Genomic DNA, 26467 nt, shown 5'->3' with positions numbered 1-26467 from the left:
TACAGAGAAAACTCCTCGTCAGTAGGGAAATACGGTGAACAGATCTGAGAGCTGCACAGAGCTCAGAGTGCAAAGGAGCAGAGATGGAAATTATAGAGAGGCACCAGTTCTGGGAGTGAAGGAGCAAATTAGAAGTGGAACCCCTTGAAGACATGATGGAGAAAGAGACAAGAAAGTGATGAAAATCACTTTATCTCAGGAGTTTGAGACTAGCCTGGGCAACATGGCTAAACCATGTTGTACTTTTTTGTGTCTACAAAAAATAGAAGCTGAGGTGGGAGAATCACTTGAACCCAGGAGGTCGAGGCCGCCGTGAGCCATAATCACGCCACAGCACTCCAGCCTGGGCAAGAGTGAGACCCAGTCTCAAAAAAACGAAAGTGATGAAAAGCACAAGTCATATTAAAGCGACGGAGAATCACTAAATCAGAAGGCCATCTACCCTCCTCTCACTCCTTCCAAGTACATTGATAAAATCAAATGATTCTTACTGTTTCAAAATATTATTGTTCTTTTGAACTAGGAGACTTAATAAGTCATTCAAATTCCCACCTCTTTCTACACAGAATTGCTACTAATGATCTAAGAAAATAAAACATCTCAAAATGAATGGAGACTAGCAGACAAATATCTACCTAATGTTCTATAACAAAGAAGTATAAAAAGAGAATCAAAATATTGCAGTTGATTAAAATTCTACTCAAAAATTTGCAACAGCACAAAAATGAAACACATCTGAACCTAAGTGAAACACACTGAAATAGTGAAACAGTGAAACACACTGAAGATATGGAAATATGGCTCAAAGAAATATTTTTAAAATATATGGACACAACAAAAACCAGAAAGATGTAAAACCAAAGTTGATTAAACCCTGGAAATAAACTGAACACTAAATTATATTAGAAATAAAAACTAATTACAAGGTGTCCAAGAGAGCAGTGATTCAACTGAAAATACCAGGAGCATTGAGGAAAGGCATAAATACGGGAAAGAGAACAAAAAGCAACATAGAGGTCAAAAGTATTCAAGAAAAAATAACTAATAAAGAAAACTGGCGAATAAGACCTAATATGCTTGTACCTGTGTCTAATTTTTAACAGGACACTTTAAGAAAAAAAATCTCCTGGACCTCCACACCAAAAATAAATAAATAAATAAATAAATAAATAAATAAAAAATAAAGGGTTACCTGCAGGGGAAAAAACTATCAGTGAAGCTATCCTTCAAATATCAATCCTCTAGAAAACATCTTATACAATTAAGAAACCAGGGTATACTGCACTTACAAACCCTTTCTAGGTAATCTAGCAGATGCGTTTCGTCCAATCAAGATATGACTGGCAAAAGAACTGATGGCGCATGAAAGACATTTATTTGCAAATCTAAGATAAAAGCAAAGGAGGGAACCAGGGTGCAAGAAGAGTAAGGAGGCCGGGCGCGGTGGCTCAAGCCTGTAATCCCAGCACTTTGGGAGGCCGAGACGGGCGGATCACGAGGTCAGGAGATCGAGACCATCCTGGCTAACACAGTGAAACCCCGTCTCTACTAAAAAATACAAAAAACTAGCCGGGCAAGGTGGCGGGCGCCTGTAGTCCCAGCTACTCAGGAGGCTGAGGCAGGAGAATGGCGCAAACCCGGGAGGCGGAGCTTGCAGTGAGCTGAGATCCGGCCACTGCACTCCAGCCTGGGCGACAGAGCGAGACTCCGTCTCAAAAAAAAAAAAATAAAATAAAATAAAATAAGAAGAGTAAGGAAACATATGTTATGTGTTCGGACAAAATAGAAACAATGAACTTAGAAGGAGAAAAGAGACAGAAACAGTAAAATAGGATAAGCTAATGAATTGTTCCATAGGTAGACTCAACGGATCTGATTTAAAGCTGGCAAACCAAATATAGATTAAGTGAAGGAAAAAGGAATGAAGGGCATATAAAGGTTACGTTTAATAATCACTAAAATAATAATACAACTTTCCCCATAACTAAAATTAGTTATTTCAAAAGAACAAGGAATGGGCCACATATAAAACATAATAACAATATAAACTATATATACATAAAATCTAAAATAATATGACAGATGAGATTAAACATATTGGTCATATTTATAAATGTAAATGAGCTTAAAAATCTCTATTAAATAAAAATACATTAAAACTGTCTCACAAAGCAAAATCTAACACCTAAAATAGAGTACTTCAAATGCCTAAGAATAAAGAGTTGGGGCAAAGCAGGGTTGTGATTCTGATATCAGATAAAACACACAGAGATACCATTTCTCACCCATCAAACAAGCCAAAAGTAGCCTTGGAAAGATGGGAGACTTGTCCTCTAGAAAAATATTTTTTAAAAGAAATGGGTGTGGTGGTGTGCTCCTAGCCACTTGGGAGGCTCTAGTCCCAGCCACTTGGAGCCTAAGATGGGAGGATCCCTTGAGCCCAGGAATCTGAGGCAGCAGTGAGCTACGATTGTGCCACTGCACTCCAGCCTGAGTGACAAAGCAAGACCCTGACTCTTAAAAAGAAAAATTTCAAAAATTGACAACAGAGCCAGGTGAGGGGAAGAAAACATCCAAACATGGTTGATGAGAATGTAAACTATCCTAGCCCTTAATGAGGGAGATTGAGCAATATCTAATAATGCTATATTCCCTTCTACCTTTGGAATGAGCAATCTACTGCCAGGAACTTATCCTGAAAATACATCTATAAAAACAACCACAAGGTTATTCAGTTTGGAGTTATCTGTAGAAACACATGGAGACAAACTACCTGCACACTCATTGGTAGCTAGTTAAATAAATTATGGTATCTCTACCAGAACACCACTGCAAAAAAGGATAAAGATCTCTATGACCTAATACATAGTGATTTCCAAGAATAGAATAAGTGATAAAAGCAAAATGTAAAGAAGTGTGTATATAGTGTTCTATGTATTTTACTTTGAACCATATGTTTCACATATTTTAACATAAATTTAATAATAAAATTAAATATATAAAGATGAGAGACAGAGCTCTAAAACTGAACAGAACAGAGAAAAATTAACCTAACTATATATCAAATTAGTGACATAGTCATAGAAAAAAAAATTTATTCAAGCAACTTTGGAACCAAAGAGTCTGACTCTAAGGACTTTGTCCTTAGAATATATTCCTCAGGGAATATATTTTTTAGAGACAAGTGAGAACTTGTCTCTAAAAAAATAAATAAATAAAAGAGAGATGGAATAAATAATGGCAATGTATGACCCTTTGTTCTGGAATCAAAAGGGACAATCTATTAAAAAAACATTGTGGACAACTGAATATGGATAGTAATTTCAATAAAATCACCATTAACTTTCTTAGAAGTGAGGGTGGTACTTTTGTTATATAGGACAATGTTGTTCTTAGGAGATGCAATCTGCAATAATTTGGACTGTATCCCTGAGGAATATATTCTAAGGACAAAGAGAAATCTTAAATTGCACATAAGTTTGCGGTTGGTAGTAGTGGTGGTTTGGTAATTCCAACAGTATTTTGCATGTACTGTAGTAAATTTACAGATATGGTTAACAACTATGATTCTCACTGTGAAAGGAAGGGAAAGAAATCTGAAATTTGTCAGGAAAAGGAAGAACCTGTGGTATGGAATTGCATTTGGAGGTAACCACTATAACCTCCAGATACATCTTCTTAGCTCTGTCGGCTGAAAAAGGACGTTAGAACCAATGATACCCTTCTCACCGATATCTTGATTTTTAGACACCATTCCTAAACAAGATAAACCACCTATTTGAGAAATAGCTATTTGTAGGTCTGGAGCAGAGAAGATACAAGGTGAACATTCTGTTGTGCTATAAAGGAAGAAGTACTGAAAAACTGATGGGAACTTCTGAAAAGGACACAGAAGTCAACTTGAACGGTTTCCCACTCATCAAACGAGGGCCAATTTCAGAACCAAAAAAGAAAGTCAGTAATGTCAGTAATGAATCATTACTGCTGGATGGAATCCATGAGTTAATAATGATATTTTTAAAAAACAGCAGAGTAAAGAAGGGATTCCAGAATTAGAAAACCAACACCTTGCAAGCAGTGATGTAATGATTTATTTAGGTAGGGGTCATCAATAAATGCTAAAATCCTGGGGAAAAATTAACAGGGAATAGGATACGCACATGCTGTGAAATATCATCCCTCAGATATCCTGTTAATTACAAAGACAAACTGTATCTTTACAATAGAGAAATCAAGCAGGTGTCATCTCAATCCACCAAGTGAACAAAGTTAACGTTATACCACCTGACAGGAAGCCGTGAAAAGGATGCAGTCTTACCCTAGGTAGTTTTTATGCTAAAAATATTTAACCCCTCAACTACTCCTGGAAAAAAAAAAATCAAATAAATCCAAAGTGAGATTTGTTTTACAAACCATAAGCCTGACCTCATCAAAATCATCAACATGAAAGACCACTTCCTACCCTCCCCACTTTCCCATTTCTCCAGTAAGGCAGAGGAGCTCTTCTAGATTAGTAGTTAAAAGAGATGGCACAAGCTGGACATGGTGTTTCATGCCTATAACCCCAGCACTTTGAGAGGCCAAGAAAGGAGGATCACTTGAGGCCAGGAGTTTGAGAACAACCTGTGGAACATGAAACCCTGCTCTACAAAAAATAAAAATAAAAAAATGGCCAGCTGTGGTGGTGCACACCTGCAGTTCTAGCTATTCCGGAGGACTGCTTGAGCTCAGGAGTTTTTTGCTGCAGTGAGCCGTGATCATACCACTGTACTCCAGCCTGGGTGACAGAGTGAGAACTTGTCTCTAAAAAAGTAAATAAATAAAAGACAGAGAGATGGAATAAATAATGGCAATGTATAACCCTTTGTTCTGGAATCAAAAGGGATAATCTATTTAAAAAAACATTATGACAACTGAATATGGACAGTAATTTTGATAAAATCACCATTAACTTTCTTAGAAGTGAGGGTGGTACTTTGGTTATATAGGAGAATGTTGTTCTTAGGAGATGCAATCTGCAATATTTTGGACTGTATTTTCACAATGTCTGGAATTTACTTTCAGAGTTCAGAGAAAACATTCTACGTGTGTATAGAGACAGAAAAGAATATTAACTTTTTGGTAAATCCAGGTGAATGGAAGGTATTAATATGTGTTCATTATACTACTCTTTCAACTTGTTTGTACTTTTCAAATTTATTAAAACAAACTATTGGAAGGAAAAAAACCATCACAGACACTATTTTATTTTTATTTCTTTGAGACAGGGTCTCACTCTGTTGCCCAGGCTGGAGTGCAGACGCACGATCACAGCTCACTGAAACCTCAGCTTCCCAGGTTCAAGTGATACTCCCACCTCAGCCTGCCAGCTGTCTCTTCTTGAAAGCTGTCAAGTGAGGGCTTTTCATCAAGAGCTGCCTTTAAGATGGAACACATGTGATAAGAATGTCTGCCCATGTCCCAGGATTTCTACTGGGGTGGGATGACCTCCTTTCCCTAGCCTCGCAGTCCTCTCCAGATTCTTGCTATCTCTTACATGCTACTCTCCCTCTAAATCACTTTGTCCCAAAGGCATCCAACAAGGTACTCACGGCTTAGTCGCCAGAAAACAACAACAGACCTCAGAAAGAGGTAAGGAGAGATGGAAAGGAGAGTGTGCACCCGTGAGAATTTTTCTTGGCATACCAAGGCAAAGGCTCTCACTTTTTTCCTATTACACTTGAACTGAGTACTCCTGACAGTTACCTTGCAACGATGTGCAGAAGACTTGTTTGAGATCAGGGCTATACTGAGTGGTGGAAAGAACTGAGTTCCTGGAGCCCTGCTTTACCTCTGAGATCAAGTGAGGCATGCCAGAGTTCAAGAAGCCAATAAATTCCCTCCTTTCACTTTTTTCCCTTCCACCAGTTTGGATCGAGTTTTCTGATCACTTACAACCCAATCTCAATGGACACAATGTTTTGCTGTAAAAATGCACCCTCTGGACAAACTGAAAAATAGATCAGGGAAACAAATACTGCCTATTTACATCTCTTCTGTCAATTCACACAGCATATTAGGATAATAAAGTCTATGAGAATTCCCACAGTAAATAAATCTTACGTTTGTTCATATCGGTATGATTTACATTTGGAGATGTCTATTAAGAATCCTTAGAAGTAGTCTTCCAAGGGAGGCAATTTTTGCAGTAATTGTGTGAAACTTGTTCATTTGCATGCAAAGAAATCCTCTCCTGTTTCACATAATTTTGACATCTGACATATGTCTGTTCTCACATTAGGAACCTGAGGCCCATGTAATCAAACTAAAGATCCTAACAAGATTGAAATGCTTGAGTATGTTTGTAAGGGTCTCACGGTACTTCATGCATGCCTGCACTGTACTATTAGATATTACAAAAAGTTAGCTATTTCCCAGTGTGACTATGACCTGCTAGTGAGCAGGGTATATAACCTTTTCATACTTGTTATCCCTAGCAGGTTGAATTACACCTGATACATAGGAGAAATTCAATACATGTTGCTGAATGAATAAAATCAGTACCAATTTACTTTTCTTCTATGGGAATTACATGTCTTGTTTCTTTCCTTCATTTTCCCTTCTGTTACACATTAAATTAATGCCTTTATTGAGCAGCCGGTAGTAACTCCTAGTTCTTAGTCCTGGGAGGATAGAACGAATTCAATGCTCATTAGTGTGTACAACTAGTTTAAATGATTTGTTCACTGCACATTCCCTTTCGCTTGTCCAGAATGAATCAGGTTTGATTATTACGGATCTCTTCAATCTTTCATTTTCTTGGACAAAATTCTACAAATGAGAAATGTTTCCAGCCCTGCTTTACCTCATCTTTCAGACTAATAAAGAAGGGCAAGTTTAACACACTCCTTTCTGAAACAGGCACATTAAGGGAAATAATTATATGCCACTGTGCAAGACCTCATAGAGTTAATGTCATCCCTTCAAGATAGAATATTTATTTCCAGGGCATCAGGTTGCTGGAACAGATGGTTTTGCTACCTTCCACTTACTATTGCCTGTGCAAGCTAGAGTAATGCATATCGTTGTAATATTTTCTAACCTTCCAATGACAGTAGAAAGAGCATAAACTAAACTATGTTGGTAAAAAAAAAAAAAAAAAAAAAAAGCTATGATGGTACAGCAGACTTGAAATCATGTAATAAATAACAAAGATTTTTTTCTGGAGGACTAAAGATAGCTCATCTTGAGAAGATTCTGGGCAGCATAAGAGTCATTTCAAAATACTTGCAGAGAGAGAAATATTTCAATCAATTTTGAACAAATAACTTGACCACATGACATGTGTGGTATACATTTTTAAAGATAAAAAGAACTATATAAAATTTAAATTATTGGCAGCTATCACAGCGCTGATGGTAGTTCTGTCATTCTAAGAGAGTGTTGTATATAGCATGAGATAAAATTAAAGAGTAATTATACTGGTGACACAGAACAGAATTTTCAACATGGGGAAAAGATGCAGATGTAAAATTGGTGAGAGTAAAACTGAATGGGTTTTAAATTGAAAATATCTGTATAAACGCATGGGCTATATTATAAGTAAAAAAAATTGCTCAACTCTGCTCACTGGAAACTCCTAAATATTAATCCAACAGTAATGAGAATCGCAACACTCATATTGTGGTCTCTAAATAGGAATTTCAAAAAAAAAAAAAAAAGGAACAAAGGGTCTCAGAGAAAAGGTTGATTCCAGGCCCGGAACACAAAATATACAAGATAATAATGGAAGTATTTATTATACCCGAAAAAGAATGTACTGGGGTCACATTAAAGGACCTAGAAGTCAACTTGAATAGGCTCTCTCTAGCCAAAGATGGGGCAATTCAAGCAAGAATAGGTTTACAACTTCAATGAAATAAAACACATCAAATATGTTTAAGTTCATGAATTTGTAATGAAACTAGGAAAATATCTCATTGATGCCCTTTAGTGAACACTAGGGAAATAGCCCCGATACAGAAAATGAAAGAACTGAGGATTAATCTCACCTTTCCTACAAAAACTGTATCTCACTGTGACAAATAATTGATGAGAAGTTTCTCTTTATAAAAATATTCTAGCCAGTAAATGAAGAAGAAATCACAGAAGGAGTATCATTATCTAGCAAACCTCAATGAACACTTATAAGAATCTAGGTGATGGCAGCTGCTATTATCACAGGGAGGGACAAGCAGACATTTTGTACCTACAGATGGAAATGCACACCATCACTGGGAAGCAGTCTTCCCTCACCTTCTCAAAAATAAAATTAAACTTGAATTTGAGCCTTTTGGTCTTACTACCTACCAATTTATTGATATCAGGATCCCTGATTCCCATTGATATCAGAACTTGCAAAATGACCCCATGAGATTGCAGCCAGCAAAATCCAGATCACATGAAGCCTGAAATAACCTAGATTCTTCAACCAAAAATTTTCAAAGGAGAAAAAAATGGAGAGGAGTCTGTAAAATTAAGGAGATTTAAGAGACATATCATCCTTCACCCACTTGTTGATGAGGTTGTTTGTTTCTTGTAAATCTAAGTTCTTTGTAGATTCTGGATATTAGCCCTTTGTCAGATGGACAGATTGCAAAAATTTTCTCCCATTCTATAGGTTGCCTGTTCACTCTGATGATAGTTTCTTTTGCTGTGCAGAAGCTCTTTAGTTTAATTAGATCCCATTCGTCAATTTTGGCTTTTGTTGCCATTGCTTTTGGTGTTTTAGACATGAAGTCTTTGCCCATGCCTATGTCCTGAACGGTATTGCACAGGTTTTCTTCTAGGGATTTTATGGTTTTAGGTCTGGGAGTTGAACAATGAGAACACATGGACACAGGGAGGGGAACATCACACACCGAGGCCTGTCAGGGGCTGGAAGGCTGGGGGAGGGATATACCTAATTAGGAGATATACCTAATGTAGGTGATGGGTTGATGGGTGCAGCAAACCACCATGGCACGGGTATACCTATGTAACAAACCTGCATGTTCTGCACATGTATCTCAGAACTTAAAGTATAATAACAAATAAATAAATAAATAAATAAATAGGAGACATATCATTAATCAATCACAATGTATAAGCCTTATTTGGAGTCTGACTCAAAAACAAATGACACAGAAAAATTTTAAGATAGGGAAATTTGAAAACTGGCTGGATATTTGATAATATAAATAAATTAATTTTTTACATGATAATAATATGGTTTTATGAAAAGTAGTTCCTATCTTAAAGAGATAGATACTAGGCTATTCAGTGATGAATGAGGTATGCTATTTGTTTTAAGATAATCGGGGGGCAATAAATGAAAGAATACTGGACTTGAGTTGATAATTATTGAAGTTGGTAATGGAGATGTGGATGTTCATGATATATTAGTCTCCTGACTTTTGCTTTTAAATTTTCCAAAAGATTTCTATAATATTTACAGTGAAAGCATGTAAACTTGATCAAATATGTAATCCCCAGCCTGGAATTTAGACCAAGCGTCGTTAAGTTTCTGATAAAGTACAAGGAAGTGTTTTTGAGTGGAATCACCCATTATAGAAAGAGCCATCTGAGCATATTTCTAGTTATTGAAAACATACTAGATTGGTATTGAGCATGAGCTGAGGGCTTCAATTATGATTTAGACCCATTCTAATTTGGTGGTCTGTGAGCCCTTTTTCAGTATCTTCTTAAAGACCACCTGATTCAAAGTAAGCACTAATTGCAAAAACATGCACAGTGTTTGTTTTTGCGTGCTTGTGTAAATGCACAAACGTTAAGTAGAAGGGCCTGGGACAGAGTACAGTAATGAAAGAAAAGTCAGAATTAGCATTTAAAACATTTCAGCAGACCAGGAATGAGCTGAAAAAAAAAAAATTATGTGGGCCTGCTATGCTTAACTTACTGTGACTGAGAATACTGCTGAATTTCTATGAGTTCTCTAAAAGATAAAAATGATTTCTCTATCACTAGGTAACATACCAAAAGACCAAGTTTTAAAGGCACTAATTTAACTAAGTTTCAGGACACCATGCAACGAGACTATTAGAAGAACACAGTCCTGTGCTACCTGACCATAGTTTGTTTGACTTTGCTTCAGACACACTAATTTTGAATGTCTGGATCAGAACTTCTATACCAGTAGGATTTTTATAAGGGTCAAATTCAACTCACCAGGAAACTAAAAGAGAAAAAATGTAGAACAAAAGCTAGACTTCTTCCAAATAGTCATTTAAGATTATTCTTTAACTCTTGTACCAAATATTTGAATAGACACCATCCAGACAAACTGACTGACTTTTTTTTTAGCATAAAGAAAGAAATTAGGTTTCTCATCAGGGTTTTCCTCTTTTTAATCATGGAAACAATAAGTGGTGGATGCATTTTTGACTGTCCATATCATCTACCATCAAAAAATAACACCTCTGCATTCTGAACCCAATTTCAATTCCAACCTATGCAATTAAGCAATCAAATCCTGTTTCAGTAATTAATAGTTTTCTTCTGCAGGTCTCCCTGTAATTTCACTTCATCTGCTGTGGAGAAGCTCTTTCAGCTTGAATCATCTGCATTTTGAGCTATCCACCACCAGTCTACAATCTCAACCTTAGGCTGAGGCAGCCTACCAAGGATCTCCTTACACTGAAGAAATTGGAAAAATCATATTGATGTGCATGAGAATTCTACTTGAAGATGGTTAATACTTTCTCCCCAGGCGATTTAGGCATTTTTCTTCTTTCCAATTCTTTTCATCACTGGATTGCTAAAAATCATTTCTTTTACTCCATTAATTTCCTAGCCAAGTCCACTGCCAACCAAAATTAAGAAAAAGAAGCATTCCAGATGCCTCTATCTCAGATAATTTTAGAACGTGAATCTCAACACAGGACATCTGAAGGCATAATCACCTTTTAGAAATAGCCAAATTTACTTCTGTGAATTTGTAAATGAAGAAATCTAAATGACCGGCTCTCTCCTCATGTTATATCCACAGACATTTATTGAGCAATTACTAAAAGAACCCTAGTTATTGGCAGAGAGATAGGTTACAGTAAGCCAGAAAAATGTGCCTTGATCACGACAACTAATCTCAATACGGAGTGAAAAGTAAATGAGCAATGAGGTACCAGAGCAGCTGTTTGATAAAAGAACTTGAATCAACATGTTCAGGAAGACAACCACAGATTAAGACAGGTCAAGGGTCAATCCTATCTGCTCTCCAAAAGAGAATGAGTTACTAATTAAAGAAAAATCTTAGCTAAAATCTTGATTTAAAAAAAAAAACCTGGCCGGGCGCGGTGGCTCAAGCCTGTAATCCCAGCACTTTGGGAGGCCGAGACGGGCGGATCACGAGGTCAGGAGATCGAGACCATCCTGGCTAACACGGTGAAACCCCGTCTCTATTAAGAAATACAAAAAACTAGCCGGGTGAGGTGGCGGGCGCCTGTAGTCCCAGCTACTCGGGAGGCTGAGGCCGGAGAATGGCGTAAACCCGGGAGGCGGAGCTTGCAGTGAGCTGAGATCCGGCCACTGCACTCCAGCCTGGGTGACAGAGCGAGACTCCGTCTCAAAAAAAAAAAAAATAAAAAAAAAAATAAAAATAAAAATAAAAATAAAAAAAAAAACCTTTGCTTCTGTTAACAGAACCATCATGGTAGAGAGGGGCCCAGAGGGCAAGACTACTCACGAATTTTTTACTCTTTGAAAGCAAAGCTGAGAAAATAAATTACCAGTATGAAATAAGTTGTACCTTGTGCAAGGAAATTCTTAAAAGGTTGTAATAATTTGCACTTGCAGAAATAGATGTTATCAAAATGGTTTTTCTCAGTGGACCATTAATTACTGGCATCTTCTGGAAGCACTTTGGGTAGCTACTTATAGGTTAATTTAACATTCTTTTTTTTCTTGTTGCTGTTTTGTTTTTTGAGATGGAGTCTCGCTCTGTCACCCAGGCTGGAGTGCAATGGTGCTATCTCGGTTCACTGCAAACTCCGCCTCCCGGGTTCACGCCATTCTCCTGCCTCAGCCTCCCGAGTAGCTGGGACTACAGGTGCCCGCCACCATGGCCAGCTAATTTCTTGTATTTTTAGTAGAGACGGGGTTTCACCATGTTAGCCAGGATGGTCTCGATCTCCTGACCTCGTGATCTGCCTGCCTCGGCCTCCCAAAGTGCTGGGATTACAGGTGTGAGCCACCGTGCCCTGCCAATTTAACATTCTTAATATAGCCACTTCCATCACAACCATCATGTGGGACAATGAAATCACAGTTATCATAATTATCATAACTTAATTAACAAGTACCCAATTATAGTTCTGCCAAGTCCCAGTAGGCCAGCATCAACTGATTAGGCAAAAGGATAAAAATTACCCAAATCCCTACCCATAAAATGCTCCCCTTAAGCTTCATTGAAGAAGGCAACATGGTCATTGCATTTACTATTTTATCCTTGGCATCAGGAATAATATAAGTTCTTGGAAAAAATAAATCTTTGCCAAATATAAATGAATGAATAAATAAATGCATTAATAAAAGTCTTCTTCATAGGAACTTTGATTCAGTTGGGATTCCCTAAGCTGTAGAACAAATACAGACCACACCTGAGATACAAGTTTGCTTTTTCTTGGAATTATTAATTATGAAAATTTTTATTTTGTGTTATTGATTTAATGACTACAAAGTTGGTTGTTTTTTTTTTTTTTTTTTTTAAGGAGGTGCTATTATTCCAGCTCAGTCATTCACATGTTTGGCTCCCTAAATAGCCTTGGCCCAGTATTTGGAAGTCTCACAGGTCTAAACTCATCAAGGAAATGAGAGATTTTCAAAATGCCATAGTAGAAATAGATCTTCACAAACTACCACAGAAAATTATGATTACTACCCACAATGAAAGAAATACTGGGTAGGAAACAAATGGTAAAGAAATATTATTGACTTTTTCTTCCTATTGAAGTCATCATTATTGGGAAGAGAACAAGATCAGAGAGGGGTGTGGGTGTGTGGGTGTGTGTGTGTATGAATGAATCCTGTTAAAAGTATTGTCAACATTTGCAACTATTAACAGACTGGACCTCCATCTAGCCCACAGACCTAAGTGAAATAAATAGTCCTCCGTGACTAGAAGCCAAGTAGGAAAGTTGTAAATGCACCAGATATGAGGGCCAAATCACAAGAATACCTCAAGAACACAACACTCAATTCAAGACATCAGAAAAAGCACTCCCAGATAAAATCACAAAGATATAACTTCTTCCAAAACATCCCCCCAAAATCATAAAACACCCATTTCTCCTTTTACTGGCAGTTTATTGAAGTTAAAGTAAACTAGAAATATAGTACAGTATAAACATTAGCACAAATAATGTTTTATTTATTCATGCTTTATTAATCCATTCATTCATTCAACACATATTTATAGAGGCCTATTTTATATCAGGAACTATGGGAGTCACTAAGGTTTCCATGATGATTTTTATGGTTTCTTCCTCCATAGAATGTATCTAATGGGAAAGATAGTTATCACACGATCACACACACAGATGGAAAATTATAACTGCATTAAATACACAAAAAGAGGTGTGCATGGTGACATAGCAAATGGAGTGGGTGACCTGGCTACTCAAGATTATGGGAATCTCAAGGGAGCACTGGAATTAACCCAACAGAGGGACACGGGAGAAGCATCCAGGCAGAGACCATGTGTACAGGATCTGTGAAGGGAAGGAATTTGGTATGTTCTATGAAGAAAAATAAGGCCTATGGGCTGAAAGCAGAAAGTGAAGTAGAAAGTACTGCAAGATGTTTGGAGAGGTGAGCAGAGAACAAATCACGTGAGGCCTTAAAGGCAATGGCATGGATTTGGGTTTTTATTCCTAAAACAGGGGGAAGTCTTTTCAGAAGTGTTAAGCAAAGGGAAGTGACTAAATGGGGAGGTGTTTTCTTTGGTTGGTTGGTTTGGGGTTTTAATAATCACTCTGGCTACTGTATGAGGAAAAGACCGGAAGAGTTCAGAAGTAGAAACTGGGAGGTGGGGGCGGGTGTGGTGGCTCACATCTGTAATCCCAGCACTTTGGAAGGCTGAGGCGGGTGGATCACAAGGTCAGGAGATCAAGACCATGCTGGTTAACATGGTGAAACCCCATCTCTACTAAAAATATAAAAAATTCGCTGGGCGTGGTGGCACGTGCCTGTAGTCCCTGCTACTTGAGAGGCTGAGGCAGGAGAATTGCATGAACCCGGGAGATGGAGGTTGCAGTGAGCTGAGATTGTGCCACTGCATTCTAGCCTGGGCAACAGAGTAAGACTCCATCTCACAAAAAAAAAAAAAGAAAAAAAAAAAGAAAGAGAGAGAAAAGAAAAAAAAAAAGAAACTGGGAGGTGGATAACTAGCTGTTGCTGTTGTAGTAGTCTAGTTAAGAGGCGATGGCTTAGACTAAATGGTGGTGGTGGGGAAGGGAAGATGGCAACTGACTCAAGAGGTAAAACAGCTTTGACTTGGTGGTAGATTGGTTTTAAGGGTAGAGTGAAGGATGACATCCAGGTTTCTCTCTACTCGCTAAGAGCAAAAACAGTGGAAGCAGGTAAATCTGGGGGGTAAGATCACGAATTTGGTTTGGAAAAGTGCAGAGGAGTTGACATAGCAGACCTGAGACTGGTGGACTTTGAAAGTCCTGTGTGCAAGGTTGGGCTGGTTGGTATCTGGGAACTTCGGTTTCAGGAGGGTTCCTGCCATTCCCCAGTTAGAATTGCTCACTGCACTTAAACCATTTATACAAATGATAGGGTTTATTGTGAACACCTGCTTTTCTTCTGTGAATGTGGAATTTTGGTACATGGTGGGCAAGGGATGCCTATGAGACCATCTCCTAATACTGGGCACTGAGTCTCTAATGAGCTTCCCTGGTAGACAGCATTTCACCTGTGTGGTCACAATTCAGTGCTAGAGGAACTAAGTGCTTTCTGTGTGATCTACTAAAGTAAGTCTCTTGGAAGCTTGATTCTGGTTTCCTCCAGACTTCACCCCATGTGCTTTTTCTTTCTGCTGATTGTGCTTTGTACCCTTTTTAGGAAATAAATCATAGCCATGAGTATGACTACATGATGAGTCATGTAAGTCTTCCTAGTGATTTACCAAATTTGTAGGTGGTCTTGGGATCTCCGAAACAAGGTACATATTGACTTTGAATTAGTAATGTCATGAAAGCATGGTATACATCTCATGGGGTAGCTCTTGGCTGGAGATCAAGACATGGGCCCATTGATGGTACGTGATCGCTCTAGGCTCAATATGCAGTACAACTAGCCGTGTAGAACTAGATGTTCAAGCAGGAATTATCTTAAGAAAGTATCTAGTCCAGATTCCTCAGTTTTTCAACTGAACTAAGGTTGAGAGAGGTAAATACCTTTCTAGAGGTCACAGAGCTAGGACCAGTACAATAAAACTACATCTCAACTCTTACGAGTTCCTACCAGTTCATTATTTACTGCCTAGCTGGCATCTGTCCTTTCTCAGGAGGTCTCCTGCTTGCATTAGAATGTGCCACATGGTTGCAGATGTCTACCATGTTGCATTTTCAATTAAAACAGCTAAATAGGGTGTCTTAAAAGGACGCTTTCCAAGCTGCCAGGACAATAATGCCACAAACTCCACCAGATTTTATGAGTCAAATGACAGTATAAATCATTAGAAAAATGTGTGCCAACCGCAGAGACAGTGATGTCTCAAACTCATGGAGTACTGAACACCATCCAGTTGGCTGAGAAAAAGCCATGGGGCTTAAAATCATTTTTCACAATTACTATCCTAGCTAGTTCATAGCTTTTGGCAGATATGCCCCACACACATAACCGAATTCAGCTAATTTTCACTCTGCTGATCGACAAATATGAATTGTTTTCCCCCTCAGAAAAACCACCCAGAGAGCATTCATGAAATCTGAGGTAGTGCATCAAAAATGAATCCATTTATTACAGTCTGCCTTTAAATAATGCATATTAAATAGGCCACCCAAAATTCATCACAAAAAGTTCTACTGTGCTAACTAGGATGATGAGTCAGGAGTACCAGACATGAATTACTAGAGGTTGAGAGTCAAATAGAAACACTTTTGAGTCCTTCTGTGAGGCAGAAAAAAAATTGTGTGTGTGTGTGTGTGTATTTACAGTTATTTACTACGGGCTTCTCCAAAATCATTATTGGCTAACAGTTAAACTTGAAATACCATAAATGCGACATCAATTTCCTTAAACAATGAAATATTTACATAACTAAAGGAATAAAAGATCTTTTCTATTAAACTCACATTTTCAGCCAAGTGTCATTTCTAAGTTGTCATCTTGGGACTATGCAATAGCCCAGCTGTTGAATTCCATGTACGAATGTGTATTTTACGTTGATTTCAGAAACACACATCTATTGTAAATTGAATAAGCCCTCCTACAAAGGGAAGCCTCCCACCAACAAGGGAGAACCCTCACAATGTATTTCGAATTCAGTGCAAGTAGACTGCAGACGATGAAGACATGCTACTAAAATAGAGATCACAAAGGACTTCAATTATACAGATGATACTCCATTCCTTAGTTTGGGGGTGGGTGGACAGCCATTTCAATATTTATTTATTTGTGATTTTTAGAGATGGGGTCTTGCTCTGTCTCCCAGGTCAGAGCATAATGGTGCAATCATAGCTCACTGGAGCCTCGACCTCCTAGACTCAAGTGATCTTCCTGCCTCAGCCTCCCAAGTAGCAGGAAGTACTGGTACATGCCACCACGCTTAGCTGATTTTTTAATTATTATTTTACTTTTTTTTTTAGAGAGGGGATCTCACTCTGTTGCCTAGGCTGTCTTGAACATCCTAAATATTTTATAATTTTAAAAATATTTAACTCCTTGGACTTTCTCAATTGATAGTCCCAGATTCTTGGGGAAGAGTCTTACTTCACCTTGCTCTCTCTAGAGTCAAACTGAGTTTTCTTTAGTCATGAAAATATGGCTCATTATATCAGTTAGGTACCTTAAAACCAATTCTATTACACTGAGTTCCCAAAGATGTGGCCAAATCCTCATGACCTTTCCTATCAGATATCCTTTGTCTCTGGAGAAGCTTGAAAGAATATATAAGCCAAGGGTATTTTCAATCAGTGAAGGTAAAGTGAAAATATCTTCTCATATTAGAGCTGCCAGCTTTCCAAATAGAAAATTGTGTCAGTAAGAGGAAAGTATAAGATCCAGAAAAAGTTAAATTGACCAAGTGCTTTAAAATGCCCCATAATTTTAAAAGACTTTCTTTCCCCATTTGATAACTGGGAGGCTGTGCTCACACAAACTTGGGTTTAAATACGGTAGGAAAGTGGTGTCTCAAAGGGGTTTTGAGACCCCAGCATCAGTATCAATTGGAAACTTGCTAGAAATACAAATTCCCAGATTCTGTGCTGGGGGTTGGAGGGTAGGCAAGTTTTAAGAAGACCTCCAGGTGATTCTAATGCCTGTCCTTTATCGAGCATGATGTAGAATTATGTTACAAGTAAATGACTGAGTTTGAACACCAGGGTCAGTCCCTGGTAAATGGTGTGACTTTGGGCAGGTGACTTAACTTTGCTTTCATTTCCTCATCTATAACATGAAGATAATAACGGTGGTTATTAACTCACTGGAATACTGGCGATAAGATAATACACATGAAAGTGTGGCAAAATGCTTGACACACACTAAGCGTCCTCTACCATGGAAATGACACAGGTTTGCTTTTATTATAGAGTTTGCTCATCTATTTATTCAATCAGAATTTTTTGAGCATTTACCACATACTACACGTTAGAATCACCTGGGGAATTCTGATGACATCCCACTGCCTTAGCCCCACTCCACACCAAAACCTAAAGGAAGGCCCAAGCTTGGATTTGTTTAACAGTTCTGCAGGAGCTTCTAATGGAAGAAACAAATCTGCAAGCAAAAATTAAGGGCCAATGTCCAGGCAGCAGAGGCTAAATGTATGCACATGATCCCAGAGAAACTTTTAGCAGGGAGATGCTTGCCCAGTCAAGTTTTCTTTGATGCTTTATTAATCTTAGGAGGCACAAACGATGTTTTTCTAAACTCTCAGCACTTAGCACCATGTCTAACAAATAATAGATGCAGGAGAAGTTTGTCAATGCAACCAGAAGTGAGTTGAATTTCTAGGATTAACCCTCCAACTCCTAGAAATCTCAACACAGTATGTCAGGATAGAGCAGTAATTATACAGCTATCATATCCATAACAAACTCATAAAAGCACTTTTCCCTGAATATGTTGCCCAAGCCTCAAGGCTAGACATAATGATTTTGCACACCAGTTTCCAAGGGGAGGAGCGACATGGGAAAAACTTTCAAGTTAATTAAAAGAGACACTCAGGCACACTTCATGCCATTCTTTAATCTCCATTCTCCTGTGATAAATATTGAATGACAGAAACGGGCCCAGGCTAACAAGCTGGAGGCAGGACCCTACGGAGGTCAGATACACAGCAGCAGCTCCAGGGCTCAGGAAAAGGAAGAAGGATATCAGCACCCTGCCTGGGTTATGTCAGTGATGTGCTGCCAAACAGTACTCCAAAGGATGCCCACTGGACACGGGCTCTCACCCTTCTTTGACTAATTTAAGTAAAAGGTAAAAAGGAACTACCATGTATTGCAATTAAGAAGTCAGAGAATAATAACAATTATGATTGACTGAGGGTTTTCTGGTGTCAGGTACTGTGTTAAAGCCTTCTCATTAAAAATTTCATTAATTGTGGTAGCCGGCCTCCAGGATGGCTCCCAACACTCCTCACCTCCTAGTACATCACCCATACATGTTCCCTGTTACACTGAATCAGCGTTGACTCCTGTGACCAATAGAAAACTACAGAAATAAGGGTCTGTGACGTCTAAGGTTAGATGTCATAAAAGACATCACCACTTCCAACATGACCTCTTGGACCACCTGCCTGGGAAGCCAGTACCATGGCAAGTGGACACTCACACAGCCCTGTGGTGAGGCCCACATAGCGAGGAACCCATGTGCCAGCTTTGTGACTGGGCCACCTTGAAGTCTATCCTCCCACTCTCACCAAGACTTTGCGTCTTCCAGCTGAAGCCCCAGACATCCCAGAACAGAGGAAAGTCATTGTCCCTGGGCTCCATCTGAATTCCTGACCCTCAGAATCTATGAGATAATTGTTTTGTTTTTTTTAATTTGAGAGTGGGTCTCATTCTATCACCCAGGCTGGAGTGCAGTGGTGCAATCATGGCTCACTGCAACCTCTGCCTCCCAGGTTTCAAGGCATCTTCCCATCTCAGCCTCCCAGGTAGCTGGGACCACAGGAGCACGCCACTTCGCCCAGCTAAATTTTGTATTTCTGGTACAGATGGGGCTTCATCGTGTTGCCCAGGCTGGGAGATAATTGTTTTAAAAACTAAGTTCTAACAAAACTAAGTTTTGTTATGCAGCAAAACACCACTCATACATAAGAGCTAGACACTTTTATGTTACAGTTGAGGAGAGTTGGACCAATTCAATCATGGAGATTCTAAGTGAAGCAATGGGGATGGGCATCCAGCTTTGCAGATCTGAGAGTCTTGCCTCTCGTTCTGTCCTAACAGAGAAGCATAAGGTATGGAACCTGCTTCCCATCCCTTTTATTAAAGGAAAGTAGTCATTTAACAGGAATCTGTAAAGCACTTTGGTTGTCCTCAAGATACTTTGTTCATCCTACAGGGGACCCACCATTCTGTCATGTGTGTTTCAGTCATTTCTCTCTGGATAGATCAGAGGCTTCCTCACAGCACCTGTAAATAGCAGAAGGGTGGAGACAGGATGCTGTGCTAATCCCGTGGACTCTGCATCAACCTGCCTGCCTTGGCATCTCCACCACGTTCAGGCTTGGTGATCTTAGGTAAGTTAACTAAATTTCATAAGCCTCACAGATTTCTCATTTTTAAATTAGGGCCAATTTTAACACACGCATTTGTTCCAGCTGCATTAGAAAAATATTCATGGCCAGGCACAGTGGCTCACACATGTAATCCCAATACTTTGGAGGCTAAGTGGGAGGATCATTTGAGCCCAGGAGTTCAAGACCAGTCTGAGCAATACAGTGAGACCGTGTCTCTACAAAAAGTTTAAAAATTAACCAAGGAGGGTGGCATGCACCTGTGGTCCCAGCTATTTAGGAGGCTAAGGTGGGAGGATCACTTGAGTCTAGGAGGTCAAGATCAGCCTGGGCAACACGGTGAAACCCCTCTTCTACAAAAACTACAGAAATTAACCAAGCATGGTAGTGCGCACTTGTTGTCCCAGTTATTTGGGAGGCAGAGATGCGAGGATTGCTTGAGCCCAGGAGGTCAAGGCTGCAGTGAGCCGAGACCACATCACTGTACTGCAGCCTGACACAGCGAGACTCTCTCCAAAAAGAAAAACAAAACAAAACAAAACAAAAAAACCTCATAAAGACTTAGCACATTGCCTGGCGCATAGTAAGTGCTCAATAAATGTTACCTATTTGTAATATTATCATCAAATATGTATTGTAAAACACCCAACATGTTAAATGGCCAATCAAAAGCTCTTCTCTCAGTCTTTCCTCATGTCAGAAAGACATGAAATAATAGTGGTTCTTCAGAGTGACAAGATCTCACTATGCAGGCACTGAAACCTTCAGCCACCAGGCTAGCCAAAGGGCTAAAGCCTTGGTCATGGCTCCTGCTAGAGTTCAGTCTGCCCTGCTGGGGTGAAGAGAGGATCAGGGAAAGCTGCCAGATAGTTCTACTGTCCAGTGGATCATGCACAGACAGCAATTTGGCTCTTTCCTATGAGAACAAGCAAAGAGGGTCTCTCTCAACCTGGTCTTATAAACAGGGGTGTAGAGGCAGCTTTGTTTCCTCCTATATCTCAATCCCATTACATTCTTATCATTTTGTCAGTGCAGACAAAGCTCCTTAGCTCCTGCCAGTGCTCCCTCCAATGCCTTCCCTTGGGGTTCACTCTCTGCGGGTGTTGGGGCTAATAACCTGCCACCTATCTTCCTGTCCCTCAGGGGATTCCCACCGAAATGATGCTCAGATTCCCACCTCCCCTGGAACTTAGCTTTAAGGTTCCTCCCTTTTTTCCCCTTAAACATGAGAAAGATTTCTCTGTAAAATTCTGTTTGGAGTCCAAAATATTTCCATAACCTTTCATTTCTGGGTAAGACCAAGAAAAGGGAAATTAAGAGAAATACTAGCCACATTCAGCCATCTCAAAATAAGCACAAATTCCCAGCCTTACAAAGTGCTGGGTTAGGTTTCTGGGGAGATATAAAAAGGGATCAAGATGCAGAGCTTGCCGTCAAGTGACCCCCCAAGTCCAACGGGGAAGGTTAAAAAACAATATGAATAACTACAGTGTAAAGTGCCATGATGGATGCCATGAGCAGCGGGGAGAGGGTCCAAGAGATGAGAGGAGGGAAAATGATAAAAGACAGGAACATAGGGAAGGTCTTCCAGAGCAGTCAGCCTCAGGTGTGGACTCTGAGGACAGGGGATCCTGCCCCAAGGAGGTGGGGAAGGGCAGTGAACGTACTCCAGGCAGAAGGAATGGGAGGCAGGGAGCCAGGAAAGCATGAGGCAGCTATGGGAATGCCATGGATTCATGTCCTTCTTTCAGTTTGGAGACATTTTGTAAAAAAAGCAAGAACAGGAATACAAAAACTAAAACAGGAATACAACAGCTAAAGTAGTATAGTGAATAATATGCTGGCAAAGTTTAGCAATAAAAACTTTCAAGACAGAAAAAAGTAAAGGGTGATTTACACATTACAGAGTAAATTGGTGACATGTGGATTTCATGAGTAAGAGTACATAACATATTCAAATTCATTTCTCAGTGATCACGACCTCAAATCCCTAAGAGATTAGAGATGTATGTTTTCAAAGGAGGCCATGCCAAGTGAACTGGTGGATTACTCTTCCCAACATGTTAAGTAAGTTTCCTTCACTGAAAAATCTTTTGCTTGAACCATGAACTACCAAACCGAACACTTTCCAACTATTTCTTTTCCTGGTCTACTTTTACAAAGTTATTACCTAAAGTGAGAGGATACATATTAGATGACATAAGTTTGGGGTCTGTTACTTACCAGCAGAGTCATTTCAATGATGTTCAAGAATCAGTATGCATTAGCCAGACTAGTTTCAAGGTGGAGTAAATGTGTATCAGAGGTGAACATGATTATTGATAGGTCTAAGGGTGTGTGCACCTTTGCATATTTTTCTATCCTCTGGCCCAAACTTAGAAAGCTACTGCATAAAGTAAGCTCTCAAGCAGAATTTCTGTGAATCGGAGCTCCCTTCTTTTTCTCTTTATTATAATCAACAAGCTATGTTAGAAAGAAAATCCAGACAGCATCATAGGCCATTAACCAATCTCAAATGGTGGGTATTAAGATAGGAAATGATCCCTGGTCAGTATTTCTGTGTCCTCCCAAGTCTGGTAGATTCTCTGCATATAATACAAAACTGGATGACATGGCCCTAGGCCAGGCTTCCTTAGCAAGCTTACCATATACCACATGCTGGGCCACTTGGGATCATTGAAATAGGTAGACTGGGCACGACTGAAGTCATAATCCCTCTTTGTCCGCTTTTTTACCACTTGCTGTTGGATCCATTCCACCTGCCAAGAAGGACATTTGGTGAGTATTCATGTTCCATCAGGGTTAGCACAACATAAATGACAGTCTGAGGCATTTCCCATCTTATTAAATAGTCAATGCTATTTAAGTCACAGGTTTCATTGTGGCAACTAAAATCTCTGAGTCTAAGTGCTCAGAGATTCCTTAGAAACCCAGGGTTTTTTGTGTTTGTTTGTTTAATGAAAGTAGGGATTTTAGTTTTTTTATGTATAGATTATTTTGTTTTTTTGTTTTGTTTTTGTTTTTTGAGACGGAGTCTCGCTCTGTCACCCGGGCTGGAGTGCAGTGGCCGGATCTCAGCTCACTGCAAGCTCCGCCTCCCGGGTTTATGCCATTCTCCTGCCTCAGCCTCCCGAGTAGCTGGGACTACAGGCGCCCGCCACCTCGCCCGGCTAGTTTTTTTGTATTTTTTAGTAGAGACGGGGTTTCACCATGTTAGCCAGGATGGTCTCGATCTCCTGACCTTGTGATCCGCCCGTCTCGGCCTCCCAAAGTGCTGGGATGTATAGATTATTTATATCTCTCAACAACAAGCTAACCTTTTTGCTTTCTCAGAAATCCTATTTACTTCCAATTTACTAAAAATTGGTAATGTTAACTTTTAAGGTAATTTTTCATCCTTACTTTATGCTAAGGGCTAGTCAACTTTTTCTATAAAGGTCCAAAAAATAAATATTTTAGGCTTTGCAGGTCACATGGTCTCTGATGCAATCACTCATTTTGCCATTGCAGCACCGTAGATGATATATAAATGAATGGATGCGAATGTGTTCCAATAAAACTTTATATACAAAACCAGGCTGGATTTTGTTCCACATGCCACAGTTTATAATTCCTGACTTCAAGTATGCATCAATTTTTTAAAACTTTCTGGGAGCAAAATGCTCCAGGATCACAATTTTTTAAAAATGGCTTTCTACAACACCGTGCGGTGGAAAAGCACTATGTGGAGAATTAGAAAAACCAAATCAAATCCCTAGTCCTATCTCTGGCACAGAATTGGAGAAGCCACTCAATTTCCTGAGCCACAGGCTCCCTGCCAGCTCTAAAATTCAAACAGGCCCTATTTGAGAAAAGTCTCAATATTTAGTTATAAACTTGTTTAAACAAAGTAACCAGAACCCTTGAGTCTAATGCAGAATGTATAACCTAGTGGTAGGGGTATGTATGCGAACACTTTCTTTAACACAGATTATCCTTATGGCAACGCAAAAATAAGCAGTTGCAGTTTTAGTGGGATGTCTCGAATGCAGAAACAGCCCTGGTGGCGTTCTTCAATTTGTGCCCAAATGCTCCTTTGTTTGATTTCTTCTGGTGATAGCTCATTGAGTCACAATGCTCTGGAATGTTTTATTCCACCATTTATCCCTCCTCTCTACAACGGAATTAAAAAATGAGTGGGGAGGAAGCGGGCTTTGTAGTCCACTGCTGTAATTCCATATCCAGCCATTCAGTGAACATTTTAAAACCTCTCTCACCTACTCAATTAAAAGATTACCGGAGGAGAAGGGATCCTAAGGCATCCTTCTCAATCAAAGTAGAGCAGCAATGATGGGTGTGCATGTACATTTTCTATTTCCAGGAAACATTTTAACCTCTTCATTTCAAAAAATCTTTTTTTTTTTTTTTTTTTTTTTGAGACGGAGTCTCGCTCTGTAGCCCGGGCTGGAGTGCAGTGGCCGGATCTCAGCTCACTGCAAGCTCCGCCTCCCGGGTTTACGCCATTCTCCTGCCTCAGCCTCCGGAGTAGCTGGGACTACAGGCGCCCGCCACCTCGCCCGGCTAGTTTTTTGTATTTTTAGTAGAGACGGGGTTTCACGGTGTTAGCCAGGATGGTCTCGATCTCCTGACCTCGTGATCCGCCCGTCTCGGCCTCCCAAAGTGCTGGGATTACAGGCTTGAGCCACCGCGCCCGGCCCATTTCAAAAAATCTAAGGAATGCAGTTCATTCACTCATTCATTCATTCAACAAACAAGTGCTAGGTACTGTGTTAGAAATACGAAGATGAGCAAGAATTGCTTTTAACTGTGAAGGACTTACACTTTATCAAGGAAATGTAACAAGTATTCCACAATTCGCCACTTCATAAAAATATCTTTACCTCCACGAATGACATCTGACGCAGGCCCTATCACTGTATTACTTAGACTATTTATGATGATTTTGACTATGCAACTTGTAATCCTTATATTACTATCTGTAAGTCTTATCCCAATAAAGTTAACAAGTTCATATTTGCATGCTTGGTAAAAGAAGGCTGCTTAGACAACTCTTTTCAAAACAAATCCTATATTGGCAGTGGCCTTTCCTAATGAAGCATTCATAAATTCCACACTGCCAACCTATATATGTGCATAAACCAGAAAGTATCATGCCTCCCCCAGTGTGGACTCATTAAAGAGACTGCTAGAGATCAGGAAAGTCTATCCTGGGGTGGGAGTGGATAACTGTTCCTTAGAAAGACACTATAAATACTCACTTCTCCCTGTGCACACATTCAAACAGACAAATGAAGTAAGTATGTGAGAAAACCAAGTGACAGCCATTTTCCTAGATGAACTATAGGTACCAAAATAGAACAAAATATCTTACCCAACAGCATCCCTTCTATAATTTTACCAAACAAAAATGCTTAGTTACAGGACTTACTGGCTAGAAGGTGACACAGCAACTTGGCATCTAGATTTGACTACAAGTCACTCTGTCTGATCACAGGGCTGCAATACTCAAGAAAAGTTCAGTGGGTTTTTTTTTAGCGTCAAATACCATGTATTTTGCCTTGGTGCCTTATGGGTATGTGTATATAGCCCTGTATTTTTTGGAAAGTGGGAAAAGCACCTCTTGGATCGGAAGGTTTCTATGACTGGAAAGACCATATTTATATTTTTAAGCTATTATCCATATGTCTATCCTTGAGCTCTTTAAGGAAAAAGCCAGAGGTAATGCATTATACAGATTTTATTTCTTGCCAAGAAGCCTCATGCAAAGAAAAGATACTTAAAAATTCATTTTCATAAAACTATGGTCAGCCTAGGAGAAGGGAATTATTGTGTGTTTTGCCTCACTGGCTTAACTTCTGAAAGTTCTATTTCCAACACATTAAGGAACTACAGTTAATCCAGAGTGTAAAAGCTACAGGACCTTTGAAATCGTCAGTCTATCCTTTGTTAATTTAAACATACATGTGCCATATGATTTCAGGGACACTCCCTCCCTCTATTCACAGTACTCTCTTCCCTTTGGACCTTGGTCCAAGTAAACATTGTGCATTTGCTGCTTAAGAACCTTTGTCTAAAGATGTCCTCCTTTATAAGATCCAAAACACATTAATTGACAATTATGGGAAGCCCGGCCTCATAATCTCAGCTGAACTTGTATCTCATTATTTTGGAATTTACCAGCTTTCTGATACTACACATGGGGAAAGCAACAGGAGGAGAAAAAATGTGATCATATGAGTATAAATCATGTAAGTTATTACGTAAATATAAATGGGAAACAAATTATGCTGTTGCTTTAAAAATGCATCCTGCAGTGATAGGGAATCAGCCCTTTAGATATTAAAAAGTATTATGCTAATAATTAAAACACATACTAGTAGCAAATGTCTACAGATATACCAGTGTAATAGCATAGCAAGTCAAGAAATTGACTCAAAACATGTAAGAATACAGTATATGATAATGGGATTATTCTAAACAAGTAGGGAAAAAAATTACTTCATAAATGTTTTGGAACACGTTGGTTGGAACCACCACCAACTG

At 39.3% G+C, this 26467-nt stretch overlaps 1 protein-coding gene across 8 annotated transcripts in view; it reads right to left on the bottom strand.

The window, feature by feature from the left end:
* PCSK5 (proprotein convertase subtilisin/kexin type 5) overlaps positions 1–26467 on the bottom strand; it is a 464549-nt gene that overhangs the window by 344401 nt on the left and 93681 nt on the right. For all 8 annotated transcript variants that reach the window (XM_077966251.1, XM_028835254.2, XM_077966252.1 and 5 more), the window contains exon 3: positions 22570–22683. In XM_077966251.1, coding sequence (XP_077822377.1) covers positions 22570–22683 — 114 coding nt within the window. The remainder of the gene's footprint in view (positions 1–22569; positions 22684–26467) is intronic.

This window comes from Macaca mulatta, chromosome 15 (genome assembly GCF_049350105.2).
Source record: "Macaca mulatta isolate MMU2019108-1 chromosome 15, T2T-MMU8v2.0, whole genome shotgun sequence".
Classification (NCBI taxonomy): domain Eukaryota; kingdom Metazoa; phylum Chordata; class Mammalia; order Primates; family Cercopithecidae; genus Macaca; species Macaca mulatta.
This window is presented reverse-complemented; position numbering and strand designations above follow the sequence as displayed.